General features: G+C 41.1%; 1 protein-coding gene across 3 annotated transcripts; it reads right to left on the bottom strand.

Annotated features, from left to right (window-relative positions):
- Positions 1-755: 755 nt before the first annotated feature.
- NUP54 (nucleoporin 54) lies at positions 756-17,194 on the bottom strand. Of its 3 annotated transcripts, XM_089526312.1 has the most exons (13): positions 17,099-17,185; positions 15,240-15,401; positions 11,448-11,531; positions 11,198-11,338; positions 9,309-9,535; positions 8,714-8,901; positions 7,239-7,438; positions 6,576-6,630; positions 5,546-5,639; positions 4,560-4,667; positions 3,203-3,322; positions 2,590-2,700; positions 756-1,494 (listed from the first exon to the last, which is right to left on the bottom strand). In XM_089526312.1, exons 1-13 carry the CDS (start codon positions 17,157-17,159, stop codon positions 1,366-1,368), a joined length of 1,680 nt encoding a protein of 559 aa, XP_089382438.1. In that variant the 5' UTR covers positions 17,160-17,185; the 3' UTR covers positions 756-1,365. The 3 variants fall into 3 exon arrangements, with proteins under 3 accessions (XP_089382438.1, XP_089382440.1, XP_089382437.1); XM_089526314.1 differs by lacking the exon at positions 15,240-15,401 and having other exon boundaries at positions 17,099-17,194; XM_089526311.1 differs by lacking the exon at positions 17,099-17,185 and having other exon boundaries at positions 15,240-15,540.
- Between the last annotated feature and the right edge of the window lie 958 nt (positions 17,195-18,152).

The raw sequence follows: 18,152 nt of genomic DNA, 5'->3' as shown, positions 1-18,152 counted from the left end.
CTGTAATTAATAAAACCAACGTACAGTATGCCCCACCATATCCATGGGAGATATATTCCCACTTACTGTAGCTATCAAAAATCATGGATTTTTGGTGAACCCTGTATTTCCAGTGGAAGTTGACCACAGATTCATGCCGGAGGACCCTCAGATGCCCAGAAAGGTGTTTTCTTTTCAGGATGGCGGTGAAACTGTGGTTATCTGACTTACAGATATGGGGATCGTACTATATAAGTAAAAATGTAAGATACCAAGAATTAAGCTGGGTGGCATCTCACACTATTAAATTCTAAAGTAAGCTGGTAACTTAGCTGATTTTGGGAAGGCTTTGGCACTAATACTACTTGCTCTCACGCCTGCAGAGTTCATGAACCAACTTTTGATTTGGCTCACAAGCAGCAGCTGTCAGTTTTACAGCTGTCTTTTATAATAAAACAGTGCCTTCTATGTTGTGCAATTATTCTACTTTCCTGCCTGGGCTGTTGTTGATTCCCATTTTGGTGGAAAAACAAGTACTACAGCCTGAGTACAGGGAACACAATTCCTGCACTATTAAAGCAGTGATGTGGCAACAACAGCTGTTGCTTTTGCCACTGATAACTTGCAGTTGTTGCCTCTATTCAGACTGAGGTAGCATTTGTCAGAGATGGGGCTTTCCTATTTCAGGAATCTTCTTATTGAGAGAAATCAGAATCATGGTTATAGTTCTGCAAATGTTTGCACAAGGGTTTCATTACAAACAGCATAGCGCAGGAGACTGGAAATAAAGATTTGATTTTATTACTTCTTGGAAGAGTGATGTTGCAAATTCTGATAAAGCACAATGATATAAAATGATAGAAAAATAAAGGCTGGTTCTGATAATAAAAAGTTCACCAATACTTCCTTTGCACAATCTGCCCCAAAGAAGCAATTGGACACCCAGTTGTTTCTCTATAAACCACCAGGTTCAAAGGCTTTATTTATATGCAGTTTGTCTAGAAAGACTGGACAGTGGTTAGTGAGCACAAAAACCAGAAGTTATTTTGACTAGTGTTTTCTGCTGGAGAAAAAAAATGTATTTCCTACTTCTATTAACATATTTTTTAAAAAGATAAACTTGATATTGTAGAAAATGCAGGTTTCGATCACAGACAACCTTCTAAGGAATTTAAAGTCCTTGAAACCAAGCACAACTTTCAAAACCAAAACCTCATGAAGCTTGAAGCTGAAAAACAGGACAAGTATTCTGATAGCACTGGAGCTCTCTCAGATCCCACACTAAAGTTTATTGGGTTTTTTTGTTTTTTAAAACCACCTAGTGATTTTTGGTCATGGACAGAAAGCAACATCATCTACTGGCTTCTGAAGAAAAGAAGGGATCCATCAGCTGAAGACTCCTCCTCTGATAGGGATGCTTTCATTTAATCCATGCTCTATCAGCTTTATATCTTCCAGGTCATCTTTTATAATGCTGATCAGGTGACTCAAACCTTCTTGTTGCTGCTTCAAATGCTAGAAGACAGAGAAAGAAGTCAAGTAAATGGTGTTTCTCGCTGGCTTTTTCAAGCAAGATTTTAAGTCCCTTGCCAATAATGTAAAATGGATTACATTGGCACTCAAACACTTAATAAGTCACAACCTCCAATCCTTCTCTCTTTGTTTCCCTGAGAATGAGAAGGTGGCACAAAAACTGTGATTTGTTCAGAGAAAAGAAGTGTGCTAAAAGCCTCTCTTTCATATGCAGTAACATTTAAATTAGATTCCAGGATTAGGTCGTAATGAATCATTCCTCAATTCAGCTCTGATTAAGAAACTTGTATCTGTCAAAGACCTATTTATCACATTACCAGTATTTTCACTGACACTTTGAAACTGAAAGTACATTAACACAAATAAGCTACTGTTTTTAGTTAACAAAGGGCTCCATGTAAAGTACATGTGTGTCAAGCAAGCAAACCAACTTCTGCCAGAGAAATGGCGTTTCTGAAATCCCATGGTATTTTTTTTTTAGAATAAAGTTTCAAGGATTCAACTAACAGCAAAATCTCAGTTGCACAGAATTTCAATTATCTTTCTTGCATCCCATTCTTTGCAAGTGCCAACATTCTTTGAGAATAAAAACTGGAAGCAAAATGCATCTAGAAGTTCTTTCTATTCTGAACAGACTTTCATTCTGTGGGCAATATTCTACTCTTGTGCAACTAAGCACAAAAGCCCATTCATGTATTAAGGCTTTCAGGAGGTACTTTACACATTTTTAAAGAATGATTCTCAAATCTGTCTTCTCAATAGCACTGCGGCACTTTATTATAATTTAAGACCATTTCTGGAGACTTCTGAGTCAGTAACCAGGTTTCTTTATTAAAGATGGTGAATGGAAGCTAGGAAAGAAACTTGCCTTAGTCCATCAACCATTTGGGTTTGTGGCCTCAAGTATCAGAGGCAGTAAACCCCTATATGTCGGTTGCTGAGGAATACAAGTTAGGGGTTGCATTTATAAGAGATTCTGCTAGTGGACATCTCAAAGCTATCTGATTCACTTTGGCTCTTTTTGGATGTTCTTATGATTAGATTTGCAAAGACTCAGATCAATAAGTTAATATTCACCTGCTTGATTTCACGCAAGAGGTCAGCATCAATGTAGTACCTCTCTTCCGATCTCACAGCTCCAAAGTGATTCTGCATCCTAATCTGAGACATCAGCTCATTCAGACGACCCTGAAAGAGAAAGACAGAAGTGACCACCTTGTGGTATGTTCCAACTCTCCGATGTTATTGATGGAACTTTTAAAATAATAAATCTCTGACACTTGGTACAACTCTTGTTTAATCCAGCAAGTGACAAAAAAATAAAGTCAACTCTGAGGGAGTGTGTTCCACTGTCGAACAGCTCTTACTATTAGGAAGTTCTTTCTAATGTTGAGGTGGAATCCTTTTTCCTCTAGTTTGCATCCATTGCTCTGTGTCCTATTCTCTGGAGCAGCAGAAAACAAGCTTGCTTCATCTTCAATATGACACTCCTTCAAATATTTAAACAAGGTATCATATCACCTCTTAACCTTCTCTAGGCTAAACCTACCCAGCTCCTTAAGTCTCTCCTCATACTTGAGAGATTTAAGAGTGACACAGAGTTAGAGTTCATGGGGAAAATATCTGGAGAAATTTCACAGTTCTGTTTACTATCGCTCGAGGATTTAGCCTCAGGTCTTGAGCTGCTAACCTTGAACTGCGTAGGCGCATTGAGTTCACACTGAATTGTATCCAACTGTACGCGAAGCTGTTCTTCATCAGCTTGGATGGCATAGCCACTTTTCCTCTGAATCTCTTGCTTGATTAAAACCTGTACAAAGAAATAGGTTCCATATGTCAGAATGCTGTCCTTACCTAAAGGGAAGCTATCCTGTACACTGGCATGCAAAGGCAAGCACAGAATGGAGCGCTGTCCCCACCAAATGTATATACCAGAAAGAGCAACCTTTGCTGCCATCCTTCTGCCACTTTTCCTCTCAAGTAATTACGCTTAGGAAATATCAGCCATGATGGCTATCAATCATGATGACTATAAGGAACCGCCACGTTCACAGGCAGTGTAGTTCTAGAACACTTCTGGCAAGCAAAGAGACAGAAGAAGCTTGTGCCTTCACACCGATTGTCGGTTTACCAGAAGCATCTGGCTGGCTTCTGATAAAAAAGCTGGAATTATTTTTAGATCAAAATCTAGAAATACACAAGACTGAGGTACCTTTATCATCTTAGAAATGATACCCATATTGAAGAAAGACAACTGAGATCATTTGTTGTTCACTGTTGTCAAATTAGCTTCCGCTTATGGCAACCCTATGAATGAGAGTCCTCTAAGATGCCCTGTCATAAAAGCCCTGCTCAGATCCTGCAAACTCAGTCCTGTAACCTCCGCTGTAGCCGTAATGTGGTACAGCGTGCCCGTGCCATATGTGGCTTGCCATGCATGGATTTGAGCTTATGTGCACGGCAAGCCCAGGAGGACAAAATGGACAATGCGTAGGAGCACACCGCTATAGAAACCAATGAGATTTGAGCGTACACATTTTCCCCATATGCGCAGGGGGGGGGGGGTCCAGAACGGATCCTCCGCGTATAGAAAGCGCCCACTGTATTCCTCTTTTCCTACTGCCTCCAACCTCATCATCTTTTCTAATGAGTCATGCCATCTCATGATATGGTCAAAGTACGACAGCCTCAGTTTGGTCATTTTGGATTCTAGGGAGTTATGGCTTGACTTGTTCTTGGACCCTTTTATTGGTCATTTTGGCAGTCCATGGTACCTACTGTATCAAACTCTCTTTCACCACTACATTTCAAATTAATTATCTTCCTGTCAGCTTTCTTCTCTGTGCTGTTTTCACAAGGATACACAGAAACTGGAAATACAGTGGCATGAACAATCCTGACTTTGATACTCAGTGATAAAAATTATCTGAGACAATACTGTGAGATAAAAAGGGCATCTAGTAAATATCTGAACTGAGATTTGGACCTAAGGTTTCCTGAACTCTCAGCAGTCTTAACATTCTTTACAGGGAAAAGCAAAGGCCTACCTGCAATGCTCTGTGAGAAAGGTCCATAAGTTTCCTTTTGTATTGAGCTATTTTGGCCATTGTGGTAGTCTGATTTTTTTGAAGCTCACTTATGTCTTCTGATATTATCTAGAGACAGGAAGAGATCAGCTCAGTCATATAGCAGGAATAAAGATGCTTTGAATGCACAACTCTATTTAACCCTTGATATTCCTTATAATTTATTAGCTTTTCAAGTCCTCTGTGGGTGCAGTCCATAAACGGCAACAGGATTATGGGGCAAAAAGCTATTCAGTGATGTTGCCCTAACTAAAAGGAAGAGCATTTTGCATACCAACCCTCTATAACACACACACACACACAGAGAGAGAGAGAGAGAGAGAGAAAGAAAGAAAGAAAGAAAGAAAGGAGAGAGAGAATTCAGATCACAACGTGTTGAGAACGCTACCACCTACAGTACACCACATCACTAATGCTTACCAAATCAACCACCTGATTCTAACAAGATTTAAACAGATTTGGTACTACAATCAATTCTACAATTTATCAGTTCTTCAGGTAAAAACATCTCATTTCTATATTCACTGAAAAGTATAATCCAGGGTGGTCAAACTCCAACAAGAACATATGTAGTGATCAAAATTACTGAGAAGTGGATGGAAAAACAAGTGCCAGAATCTTTCCTTTCCCCTCGTGCCTATCCTGATTCAGCTGCCAAGATCTTCAGTCAGAGCTTTAGCAGAAAAGTGTAGCCTACAGCACTTTGCTTGTTGTCTTACAAATTCCTCCCTTCTCACAAGAAGGAAGGAGGCCTATCTCTTCCTCAGCTCTGGTTCCTTTCTTTATATTTCCTTCCCACCTTCACAGGAATATGTTAAAGGTGGCAAATGCAGATACAGGTAGCAGACAGACCTCAGGATTTACAATGCCAAAGTTAGCCCATCTTTTAGACACAGAGTATCTGTGGTCATCTCTCACAAGGTAGGAGTGAAGAAAGTGAGACTCACATCTAATCTAGTCTGATGCTGCTTTGTCATTTGGTCTTGGACCTTCAGTCTCCTCAAGAGTTCTTTGAAGCCAACCATTGGCACTGGAATCAGCCTACAGAAGAGAAGTGATGTGTTATTTTTTTTTCTCTGCAAAATGAATGCTACAGAACCAAAAACTAGTCATTTATGAAGACGGGCAGAAGACACCAAAAAGAAAAGAAAAGGTTTCTCTAAATAGGAAAACAGGATTTCTCGTCTCCTTACGTAAGGAAAGAACAATTATTTTGGCCAGTTCAAAGGACTTTGACCTGGCTCATACAAAGATACCTGTCACTCTGTTTCTCAAATTAGACTGCCACAGATTTGATGCCCTGCAACTGAAAGTGTAAAGTAATCTGGAGCTATTTAAGGTTATCCAAGAAGATAACAACACAGATAGAACCTGATGACAGGAATGCATATATGGATCATCACATATATACATGTTTAGAATTATCACAAAGAGATACTAAGTAACTGTATCAGCACTTGCAACAATCTGTAATAGTTTTGACAAGCTTCAGTGAGGGGTACTCACTTCCCAAATTACTGTTTACAAGCTCAGTAAACTCAGATCATATTCAAAAGTTTAGAAAAGGTATGTAGGACAACTCAAGAAACTGCACACATACCATAACACAAATTAATGATAAAATATGAATATTTTCAATAATCAGAAACCTCCTTCAATATGGACATTTAGAACAGTTTCTTCCTAATGTAACAGATTTTAATACAGGGGACATTCAGATCTCCTAACTCCCATGTGGATTCTGCAAAGGTTGAATCCCGCATGTTCTTTCTATGTATTTGAATTAGTTTTCAGAGGCACTAAATATATCTAGATCTTGGTGGAGGTATCTGTGGCCATTTTCCAGCTGCTCCTCTTAGATGTTGTAGTATTCACAATGTGCTTGATATTGTTATCAAAAAATTACTTTCTCTGTTCTTCACAAAGATCTCAACCAGCACATTTCTCAAAAGCCATTTTGCAAACCAGCTTACTCACTTTTCAGGATCTGGATTATCCACTTTGGCCTGTTCCCAAATGATAGGATCAACGCCTGCAAGGAAGGGGAAAATAACATCAATGAAGACAACCTCTGCTAGTGAATTTGAGACAGCATATCTTTATCTTCACCATTTTCTATCTAAGCACTAGAAAGAGGCTCTCAAGAAATCTGTCCAGATATAATTCAGCGTTGCTGGAAGATTTGAAACATCAACTGTCACCAAATAACCTCATGATAATTGAGCTAGAAGACTATTTGTGATTTAGATCTCTTTGGGTGCATCTACACTGTAGAAATAATGCAGTTTGACACCACTTTAACGGCCAAGGCTCCATCCTACAAGATCCTGGGATGTGTAATTTTGTGAGGCACCAGCACACTTTGGCAGCCACAGTTAGACCTTGTAAAACTACAAATCCCAGGATTCCAGAGGTTGGAGCTACATCACTTAAAGTGGTGTCAAACTGCATTATTTCTATAAAGGGTGTAGATGCACCCTTTCTCAGCATGTAGAAGTAGTATCACAAGGGCCTCAATCATTAACCCTCCACCCTGATAATACACCCCACACTGATAAAGCACTGCACCCATGATTCAGCCCCCACTGCAATAGGGCTAGCATATCACCCAGACAAAGATTTTGTTGTAGCATGCAGTACCTGCAGGAGGATGTTGTAGCAACTGCTTGACCTGTGTGGGTGAGAGTTCTGTTCTAGCCATGGTTAAGGTAACTCCAAGCTGCTGCTGCAGCTGACTTTTTATGTTCGCTTGCTCAAAGTGTGCATAAAGGGTGGTGGCTGGAACTCGCCTTGAAGTCCCATTTGGCGACCTCTCAACCACATAGATGATTACTTCAGTCCTAGGAGATCAATAAAAATACTAGGACTTGAAATACTGATTATTTTTTTTAGATTTCACTTTCTACTCTTGTTATTCTACAAGTCAAAACAAGTTGGCACGAAACCACAACTGTGTGATTTTACAGTTAGTACCGCGCTATATAAATATATAAAGCATAATAATAATAATAATAATAATAATAATAATAATAATAATAATAATACAGGCAGTATTGCCCAGTGCCAACAAGGATTGTATTCTCACATGCTATTTTTCATCGAAAAAAGGAAAAAGGAGATAGGAACTGTGTTGAATATAGTAAAGATGATTCTGAATCAAGTAAGAAAAAGCTTTTCAGTTTTGAGGACTCTCAACACACTGACAGATCCCTCTGCCCCCCCCCCCCAGCTTGTACTGATAAAACTAACAGAAACTATCAAAAATAATGATTATTTAAGGGGTGGGTGGACAATTGTGGAAGGCTATGGGGCCATATTAGTCCCCCAAGAACCACTGGTGGGCAGCACACCCCACTGCGCCTTCATGGTAATTTTTTTACCATTTTTGCCCTAGCCTCCCCTTAGAGCATGAGGGGGCATTTTCACCATGTTTTAGCCTTTTCATGGCATTTCAGACAGGGCTTTTCTAACAACAAGAAGTGAGCAAAAGTCATTTTCTATTTACAGTCTGTTTTTAAAAAGGCATCTACCAGGTCTAAAATGGCCCAGTGGAGCCAAAATGTGGTCTAAAATGGCCCAGTGGGCATTTGGGAGCATCCTGGGACATTATTGGGTTTTTTACCCTGGGGGTCCTAGAACAAACAAAAATGGCCATGGGAGAACCCATGCAGCCCACATGTCATACTTTGTTCACCCCGATCTAAAGCCACTCCTACGCTGATGGGAACATGAAGCTGAAGAATACAACCATGAGTGCAGCTAGCTGCAAGTCATAAACCACTGGAGATCTGGGTAGGTTTCAGCTTTCAACTCCAGGATGCAGAAATACAGCGAGGTGCTACCCAAGCACCTCTAACCCTCTCCCAGTCAGTGAATAGCCAGTAAACGGCTCAAGGATCACTCTCTGGTAATTCAAAGATGCCTTCTGTGGTGGTGGGGACACAGCTTCCTGGCCATGGTAGGATACTGGCCTAAGAGGAAGGGGAAATTAGGTAGAATCATGGGGAGCTACAGCAGCTGACCATCCTGACACCAGAGATATGAGGATAGTTAATCTGCTTAGATACAATCAGACTGTTTATGTGGACAATCAGTATTCTATACATTTAACTTACAGATCATCTGGCATTGTTTTTACACCTTCAACATTTACAGTGAGAGTCTGGTTTGAACCTAAGAGTTTGTGCAATGATTCCACAAGCTGCTGCTGCTGACTTCGAATCTCTGCTTCCTTTTTGTTGAAAACCAGTGCTACCAAGCCATCTTCATCCTTGTTGTTTGGCATACAGCTGTAGCCCACAGCCTGTGAAAAACAACAGCCTTTTCAGTTAAAAAAGGCATCCAAACATTTTCCTGCACCAACACAATACTGGAGAAATATGAAAGGTAACAGGTACCTCGTGTAAAGCAGCCACAGAGATTGCCGCAAAATGTCTCAAAGTAATTAGAGCTATCTCACTGACCAACAGTGGTTTGAGTATTGGACTACAATTCTGGGGACCAGGATTCAAATCCCTGCTCAAGAATAAAAACTCACTGGATGACCTTGCGCAAGTCACACTCTTTCAGCCTCAGAGGATGGTAATGGCAAACCCTCTTGAAGAAATTTGCCTGACAGGTTTGCCTTAAGGTCACCATAAGTCAAAAATGACTTTGAAGCACACAACCATCACCACCACCACTAGATAGTTAAAGGCAGATGAATCATACCTTAAATCTGCAGAATGGATTTTCCTGTGTGAACTCCACTGGGGCAATGTTACTGTTGAAATATCCTTTGCCTGTTCCCCAAAATGCCTGCAGCTGGTTCCACTTGGCCAAAATAGCATCTCGCTCATCTCCCAAGAGTGTGGGTGCAGAAAGGGCACTTGCTGTGTTTATTAGCTGGTTGGATTGGGTAGGTGCCTGAACAGGTTGACTGAAGAGGCTTCCAAGGGCTAAAAATTGGACCAAGAAGACAGATGCTGATAGAGGCACATAAATGACATGCACAGGTGCAGTTTTCATTCAGAGTACAACCACTGCTTTTCCACCCCTCAAATTGTCCAACAACCTAGAAAAGATACCATGTCCTACCCCAAGACCACAAATTTTGGAGAGGGAACAAACACACAGGCCCAAGCTTAAGTGTCACAGATGCCAAGATGAAGGTGTCAGTCTGAGTGCACAACATTCAATTAATCTGAGCATCCTATGTACAGTGGAAAAAAAGAGAAGAACATCTTTAACTTCCCTGCTCCAGGTTCTACAGATTATTTAGATACCAATATGGTTGTTAACTGCCTTCGCGTCAATCTCGACCCATGGCGAGACATCTCCAGGCCTCCCTGTTCCCCACTGCTCTGCCCAGCTCATGCAAACTCATATTCGTGGTCTCTTTTATAAAGTCCATCTATCTAGCATGTGGCCTTCCTCTCTTTCTACCTCCTTCTACCTTTCCCAACCTTATTGTTTTTTCCAACAGTTTATGCCTTCTCATGATGTATCCCAAGTATGACAGTCTACGTTTTGTCATCTTGGCTTCTAGGGATATTTCTGGCTTGCTCTGCTCTAGTACCCATTTGTTTGTCTTTTTGGCTGTCCATGGAATCCTCAACACTCTTCTTCAGCAACACATTTCAAATGCGTTGATTTTCCTCCTATCTTCTTTCTTAACTGCTCAGCTCTCACATCCATACATGGTAATATGTTCTATTTACTAAAGACATTATGGTAGTAATGGCAGTAATATTGGTGAAGATGTAACAAAAGAACAAGAAAGTAAAAGTGAAAACTTAAGACAGGAGAAAGAAAAACACCCACATCTTGACAGACCTGAAAATTAAATCTTTCTTCCCAATACATATGTTCTTTCCTTTCCATTCCCCTTTCCTATTGTGTTGTTACTTTGGAGACAGTAATTCTCCAAGCAAGAATGACCTTGTTTTAATTGAATGCACTTAAGCCAGTCCATTAGCTTTCCGGCAAAGAGCCAGGATAATCATACATATTACATATTTTGCTAAACCTCTTGGATAAAAAAACCACTGCCCAAGAATTTCACTGTATTATATTAACTACCATTAATATATTTTTCATTGGCATTTTAACCAACAATAAGAAAGAAACAAGAAAGTCTAATGAAAATAATAGTTGTGATGGTCACTTGAAATACTGAGTTGAAAAGAAGATGGAAGATTACCTCCACCAGAGGAACTGAGATTTTGGATGGGATATAAGGGTGAAAATGGCTCCAGGGAAGAGGAGCACTGAGGTGGAATATTAAAGATATTTAGGCAAATTGTAATAGAATGTAGGAAATATATATACAGAATTATGTACTGTATAATAATCAATATTTAATGTATGAATTTTAATAATATTTTTTTTAAAAAGAAATACTCAGTCAACATACAGTTGACAAATTCCACTTCTTTGCTTGAGGGGAGGCTAAAGAGTTGATAAGGACACAAGGGTAGCATGTTCTTTGGGGTAGCTGTATCACAATCACAAGAAAGAAAAGATGCTAAAGAATGCTGCCCTCTTGGGGGAGAACAGTTTGATTTAATATGCAGGCATTAAGTATAATCTATGAAAAGAATTAGCCTTAGCATACTTACTTGGTTGCTGCTGCTGGGTGCTGAAACCACCAAATCCCAAACCTGTCCCCAAACCTGTGCCAAGGCCAGTACCAGTTCCAGTTGCTGTCCCAAAGCCAGTACCAAATCCAAAACCTTTGTTTTGGGTAGCACCAAATATCCCTTGAAAGAAGAAACAGGGTTTAAAAATACAGTGAAGAACAGCAAAAGAAAAGGTTAGCTGTTAATTAGAAAACACAACTAATATGCAACCAAAATAATGGGCTCTTACCAGTGGTACCTGTGTTGGTAGGACCTGAGAAGCTAAACGTAGATCCAGCTGTGGTGTTTGTCGTCCCAAACCCTCCAAAGGCCCCTGGTGAACCAAACATACTGGTCAAAAAGGAGGACTAGGATCTCAAAAAGCAAAGAAGTTTGATGCTCACATGCTGGTAGGTTTGAAGGAAGTGAGATGGTAACAAATGGATGCAACTGACATGATCAAGAAACATCTCATACTAATACATTATCCTCATTTAATGTGGGAGTTATTGCACCAACACTGAAACACTTAACCCTATTTGATCTTTACAGAAAACTTGCATTACGACTTCTCTCAGTTCCAGTTATCTGCCTTCAGTGGTTATCTGATCCCACTGTTATTAGTGGAAAAACACATCACATCCATTCATTCCTGGAATAAAGAAGGAAAACATTTATCTTAGTGTTAACTTGGGCCATATCTTAATTAATGCATAAACAGGTTATTGGCATCATGTGGACTCTTCTTGCATGGTATTTTTCCTCCTTACATGCCTAAACAGGTGTAAGAGAACTCATTAAATAGCTTCACTTGAACCAAGAAGGAGCCCTTATGCAATTTCAATCAATACAAGGGATTTCATCTGTCTTTGACACCACCACTGATACTGATCCTGCTAGCTGGTTTGAACAAGCACCAAGCAACATAGATTGGCTAGCTGTGAGTGCCAAATGTATTGATTCTGCTAGTCTGGAAACATCCTAAATCTGTTAGAATTTGCAATCTCTGCTTGTGCATGGCAAGACTAGGCTTTCAATTGCAGCTACCATTAAATTTTAAATAAAAACCCCAATTTAATATGATAGTGCTAACTACTGCAATCCAGTGTGATCCGGTTATATGTTCTTCCCTTAATACAAATTCTCCGAATGCAGCATAAAGTAATGCTGAGGGAGTAATTTTGTTCAGTCACAGAACAAATGAATTATGATTCGGATTAGTATCTGAACAAGTGGTTTCAAATAGCTAACAAGAGATTAACACAACACAAAGTATTAAAACTGTTGCATAATACAATACAAAAACAATGGGACTATGGAATGGTTATAATTTTATATACGAACAGCTGCAAGACCTAAAGGCTAAACCTAAATATATTCAAAATACTAAACATTACTATCTGGCGAATTTCTGAAAAAGACCATAATATTCAAACTCAGCTAAAGAAGGAGAACCAACTCATCCCACTACCAACAGATTCAAAGTAGCTCAGCATGCTTAAAATTCTGGAGCTTGTTGTCAAAATTACATACATCTCAAAGCTGAAAAGTGAGGACTGCTGTTTTGTTTTGAGCTGATCGTATAAAATTTGTTTTTTTACAAAACCTTGATAACTTGTGGTGGGTTCACAATGACTGGGATCCAATGAAGAGACATAGGAAAGAGGGAAAACATAAAAGCTGTAGAGTCCAAGAATTCGAGATATAGAAAATGCATTTTTAAAGTTAATTTTGCAGAAGCTCAGTACCATTACCAAGCAGTCATAATTTTAAATCCCTATTTGCAGCCTCTGTATAACGAATTTGACCAGGCCTTGTTGGGATGCTAAAATACTTGAGCTCATTTTGTTCAGGATGAAATTGGAGTCACTTTGTTGGTAGTACTTTTAACAAAATACTGGATTTGCACTTTACCTGTTACAGTTTGGCTTTACATCTTGTGCTAACATCGGAATTGGAGGGCGAAATCATCATTTCGTGAGTGTAATTTCCATTTGGCTAATGACACCAAAATGACACATTAATCCTGGTTTAGCAACCCAGATTATATCAACATGGATTCAAGGCTAGAGAGGGGAAAATAGCCACAATTCCCTGCCCCAAACCAGAGAGAGGCTCCCCTGTTCCAGGCCTTCACATCTCTAAGTCTGATCCGTATTTTAATACAGCTTCCCATGCATACTGTAAACAGGTAAATTATGAAGGGGAACTGAGAATTATAAACCCTTAATAGGAGGGAATACACATAGTGGGACACAAGCAAGGAAGGCATGATTGACTGTAAACCTTCCTGGGTTGGACATGGGTAGCTCCCCTTCACTCTTTACATAACTATCACAGCATTTAACTAATCAAATATTATGTTCTCACAAGTCCTGGGCAAAAATGAATCGCTCTCAAGCGACCGCAAGCCTTCTCAGCTGCACTGGCTTCTCCATTCATTTCATGGGAAGACCCACCCTATGTTTTTTTCTATGCACAAAACAGAAAGACCAAGGCTTTGACTCTCCAATTGCCCTGCCTCATTCTTTAAATTTTATGGGAGGTGCAGGCATTGTTTTCTTTTAACAACTCCTGCATATCCCCTTTGATTTTTACTTTTTTTCCTACCCGAGAAAATCCTTTAAAGAAAAAAGATGGGGCAGCCATAAAACACTTCAGTTGTGAGCAATAGGATCCCTCTGTTCAGGTGCATCCCTCTCTAACCACAAGACTCTTGTTGTCGTGTGCCTTCAAGTAGCTTTTGACTTATGGCAACCTTAAGGTGAACATATCATAGGGCTTCCTTGCCAAGTTTCTGTTGGAAGATTTTTGCATTCTCTTTCCCTCTCCTTAGATATCTGGATTCAGATATAGCCTTTTTGTATAAATAGATTAAAGCCATTAGTAAACTTTTGTTTCAAACTACAATCTACGTTTGCTGTTTAGAGTCCGTCTCAGTTCTTAGGGAAGCATAGTTAGACAAGAGCACATTTCCGCTACTCTGCTGATTAAAGCAGCCCTCACAGGCTTGGCTTTGACATTTTTGACATTTAATATTTTTTTGTTTCCTTATCAAAGGCTGAAACCTTAGAAAACTTAAATTACCTACAGTTTCTTTAGAGGTGGTTTGTCACTGCTATCTTCTGGGGCTGAGAGAGTGCGACTTGCCCAAGGTCACCCAGTGAGCTTCCATGGCCGAGCCGGAATTTGAACCCTAGTCTCCCAAAGAATCATAGAGTTGGAAGAGACCACAAGGGCCATGATCCAGTCCAACCCCCTGCCATGCAGGAAATCCAAATCAAAGCATCCCCGACAGATGTCCATCCAGCCTCTGTTTAAAGACCTCCAAAGAAGGAGACTCCACTACACTCCGAGGGAGTTTGTTCCTCTGTCGAATAGCCCTTACTGTCAGGAAGTTCCTCCTAATGTTGAGGTGGAATCTCTTTTCCTGTAGCTTGCATCCATTGTTCTGCGTTCTAGTCTCTGGAGCAGCAGAAAACAAGCTTGCTCCCTCCTCAATATGACATCCTTTCAAATATTTAAACAGGGCTATCATATCACCTCTTAACCTTCTCTTCTCCAGGCTAAACATCCCCAGCTCCCTAAATCGTTCCTCATAGGGCATGGTTTTCAGACCCTTCACCATTTTAGTCACTCTCCTTTGGACATGCTCTAGTTTCTCAATGTCCTTTTTGAATTGTGGTGCCCAGTGTTCTAGTCCAAAGCTCAAACCATTACACTACGCTCTAGCACCCTTAAATAATTGCTGGGCCAGGGTAGACATTTGTTTGCATCTATTTCAATGACCAAACAGTCACTGGTCTCAGTTGATAAAGTATTTCAGAAACAAATCAATGCTGTTCAATAACTTAAGAATTAAGGCAAAGAAAGTATTCCCTTTCCACTCTGGTCAGTAAGTACACTGCTTTGAAATGGGACCCATGGATTTCAATGCAATCTGCTGCCCTGGGGTTTAGACTCCCAAATGGACTAAAAGCGAATTCTTGGACCCTTCCCAGCAACAATATAGTTACAAAGACCACTTGTGTGCATTCTCTACCTGCGCTGGCCAGACTGTTACCAAAATTGAATGGTGGCGTCGAGGTAGTAGACACACCAAAATTCCCAATATTAAAATTCACTGCAGGATTAGCAGTTAATCCGAAACCCCCAAAATTAAACCCAGTGGCAGTGGAGTTTGCTGTTTCAAGCCCACCAAATCCTGATGAGCGGGAAGCGGAAAGAAAGTAATACAGTGTTAGTGAGAAGTCAAATAGCTGAACAGCAAAAGTATCTTTGATTAGGAGAAATGAGGAAGCAGAAGCACAGGAAGCAAAAGATAACATTTCGCATCAAGCAGGTGCTATTAACTAAAAGAAGGGATTTATGTTTCTAATTCTGTAGGGAAATGAAACTTATTGCCAAGTATTATATCAGTTGCTGCATCGAACATATCAAAAACAAGTCTTTCCCAGAAGGTAAACATGGTATTTTGAATTACTACCATTCTAGAGGGTTTAGAAATGATGAATTTTGTACTGTCAGCCCTCTGTATCCATGGATTCTTTATCCACAGATTCAACCGTCCATGGCTTGAAAATATTAATATTCATCACCATCATATTTATTTGTACCCTGCTTTCCCCCCCAAATTGGACCCAAAGTGGCTTACAGTCTAAAAACACAGTAGAATTAAAAACGTACACAACTGACAATTACAATGGAAATAAATGGGATTGAATTATATATACAGTGGGCCCTTGGCATCCTCTGGAGTTTGGTCCCTTGTGGATACCAAAATCTGTGGATGCTCAAGTCCTGGTAAATACAAACCATGGCAAAATGGTGTCCCTTGTATACAATGGCAAAATCAAGGTTGGCTTTTGGATATATACTCTGTGGATAAAAAAATCTGGGGATACAGACAGCGACTGTAAATTCAAAAGAACACATTTGCTGTTTTATACAAGGGGCACCTTTGTACTATGCCATTGTATATAAGGGGCTTGAGCATCCAGAGAGAGTCCTGAATCAAAGCCCAGTGGATACCAAGGTCTCACTGTAATAAAGTGGGGCTTCCTATTTTCTAGACACAAAGCCATGACAAAGTGTAAAACTCTCCATGAAGGTGTTTCTTCCCCTGCTCCACCTTTACACAAGGCACTACAAAAACAGCAGGGCACCACGACATGCTTGTGATGCAAAACACAACGCCTTTGCAACAGGCTTTGGGACTCTTCCTCTGCTAAACTGCAGTCATCTTGATGACCAAACACATTCTCTGGGGTCAGGGGCGAAGGGTTTTTTGCCTAGGGAACACCTCTCTAGGAATCTGCAGGTCCTCCAGTGCAACTCTATGGTCGACACCCGTCAGGACCTGCGCATAGATCCATGCAGAAGGGCCTGCAAATGCCTAGAGAGGTGTTCTCTCTAGGACATTCCAGGTCCTCCGGCACAACTCTATGGTCGCCCCCTCAAGCATTTTAAAATACTTCTTTTGGCATACACTTTCGTGGGGGCTACAAACTACAAATCCCAGGATTCCATAGCATGGAGCCAGGACAGTTAAAATGGTCTGAAACTGGATGGTCTCTGGACAAAGGATGCAGCAGCCTGAATTAGGTCCAACCAAGACACCCTGCAGAAATAACCCGGCCTGAGACCGCTTTAGCCGCCCTGGCTCAGTGCTAGGGGCCCTGAGTTTATCGTAGCGCTGACAGAGAAGGCTCAGTGTGTCACAAAACTACAGTTCCCAGGATTCCCTAGCACTGAGCCAGGGCAGCTAAAGCGGCCCCAAAGTGTGGTCTGGGCCTTGGTTCCAGGAAGGCAATGTCAGTCAGTCCGGGATCCAAGCGGGGCAGAGAGAGGAGGCGCCCCTCAGGCCCAAGGCCTCCTCCTTCCCTCCTTCCCGGGACTCACCCGCGGGGTTCGGGGCAGCTGCAGCCCCGGCAGCAGCGGCAGCCCCGAAGTTGAAAGCCATGAGGCTGGAGCAGCAGCAGCAGCAGCAGCCAAGGCCCCGGAAAGGACCAGCAGGTCCCTCGCCCTCCGCGTCCGGGTGGAAACCGAGGCCTAAGAAGAAGATGGTTCCCACAATGACTCCCTAAACTGTGCCCTTGAAGGGATTCTGGACTCCAGCTCCCAGAATCCCACTCCGTTGGACAAAGTGGCTGAGGCTTCTGGGAGCTGAAGTCCAAAACCTCTCAAAGAGTACAAACAAAACAATCCATCAGGGATTCCTTTTATTGGCCACTATGTACTTGTTGCAAAGCTTTCAAAGCTCCATGGGCTGCTTCTTCTTCTTCTTCATCAGGGAAGATGTTACAAACCAAACAGGAGAAAGAAAGAAAGAAAGAAAGAAAGAAAGAAAGAAAGAGGCCTGCATGTTGTTCCAGTCCTTAGTAAAGATGTTGAACTGAAAGAAGTTGGCAGCATGAGCTTTCCGAGATTTAAGTCTCCTTCCTCAGAAGCGTAGTAGACGGAAGTCATGCTGCCAACTTCTTTTTCTCAGTACACTGAACTACAAACCCCAGAATGCAACAGGAGGCAGCCAGCGCTGTCAAAGCGGAATAGCAGCATTGTAAGGAGTGTAGTGCAATCATCTACTAAGCAGTATGTAAAGCGATCTTTTAGCACCTTTGAAGCTAACCACATTTACACACTACACTCTTATAGTGCCGCTATTGCGCTTTGACTGCGCTGGCTGCCTCCTGTTGCATTCTGGGGTTTGTAGTTCAATGTCTTTCCCTGAGGCTGAGAGCATGTGACTTGCCCAAGGTCTCCCAGGGAGTTTCATGGCAAAGTGGGAATCAAACCCTAGACTCCAGAATCGTAGTCCAACGCTCAAACCACTACATGATATCCCTGTTGAAATAGTTGAAGGGGTGTCATACTGAAGATAGAGCAAGCTTGTTTTCTGCTGCTCCAGGGAACAGGAACCAGAGCAATGGATGCAAGCCACAGGAAAAGAGATTCC

This window comes from Sceloporus occidentalis, unplaced genomic scaffold (genome assembly GCF_023333645.1).
Source record: "Sceloporus occidentalis isolate IW3139 unplaced genomic scaffold, rSceOcc1.0.p SCAF_5, whole genome shotgun sequence".
Taxonomy (NCBI): Eukaryota; Metazoa; Chordata; class Lepidosauria; order Squamata; family Phrynosomatidae; genus Sceloporus; species Sceloporus occidentalis.
The sequence above is the reverse complement of the archived record's forward strand: the minus strand, read 5'-3'. Positions and strand labels throughout refer to the sequence as shown.

Excerpts from the sequence above, each read along its gene's own strand:
- NUP54 (XM_089526311.1), bottom strand. The coding sequence starts at position 15,525 with ATGTTATCTTTTGCTTCCTGTGCTTCTGCTTCCTCATTTCTCCTAATC. Across the intron at positions 9,536-11,197 it reads CACCCAGCAGCAGCAACCAA|CCCTTGGAAGCCTCTTCAGT; the intron begins GTAAGTATGCTA and ends TCCAATTTTTAG. Across the intron at positions 3,323-4,559 it reads TTTCTCACAGAGCATTGCAG|GTTTTAATCAAGCAAGAGAT; the intron begins GTAGGCCTTTGC and ends TTCTTTGTACAG.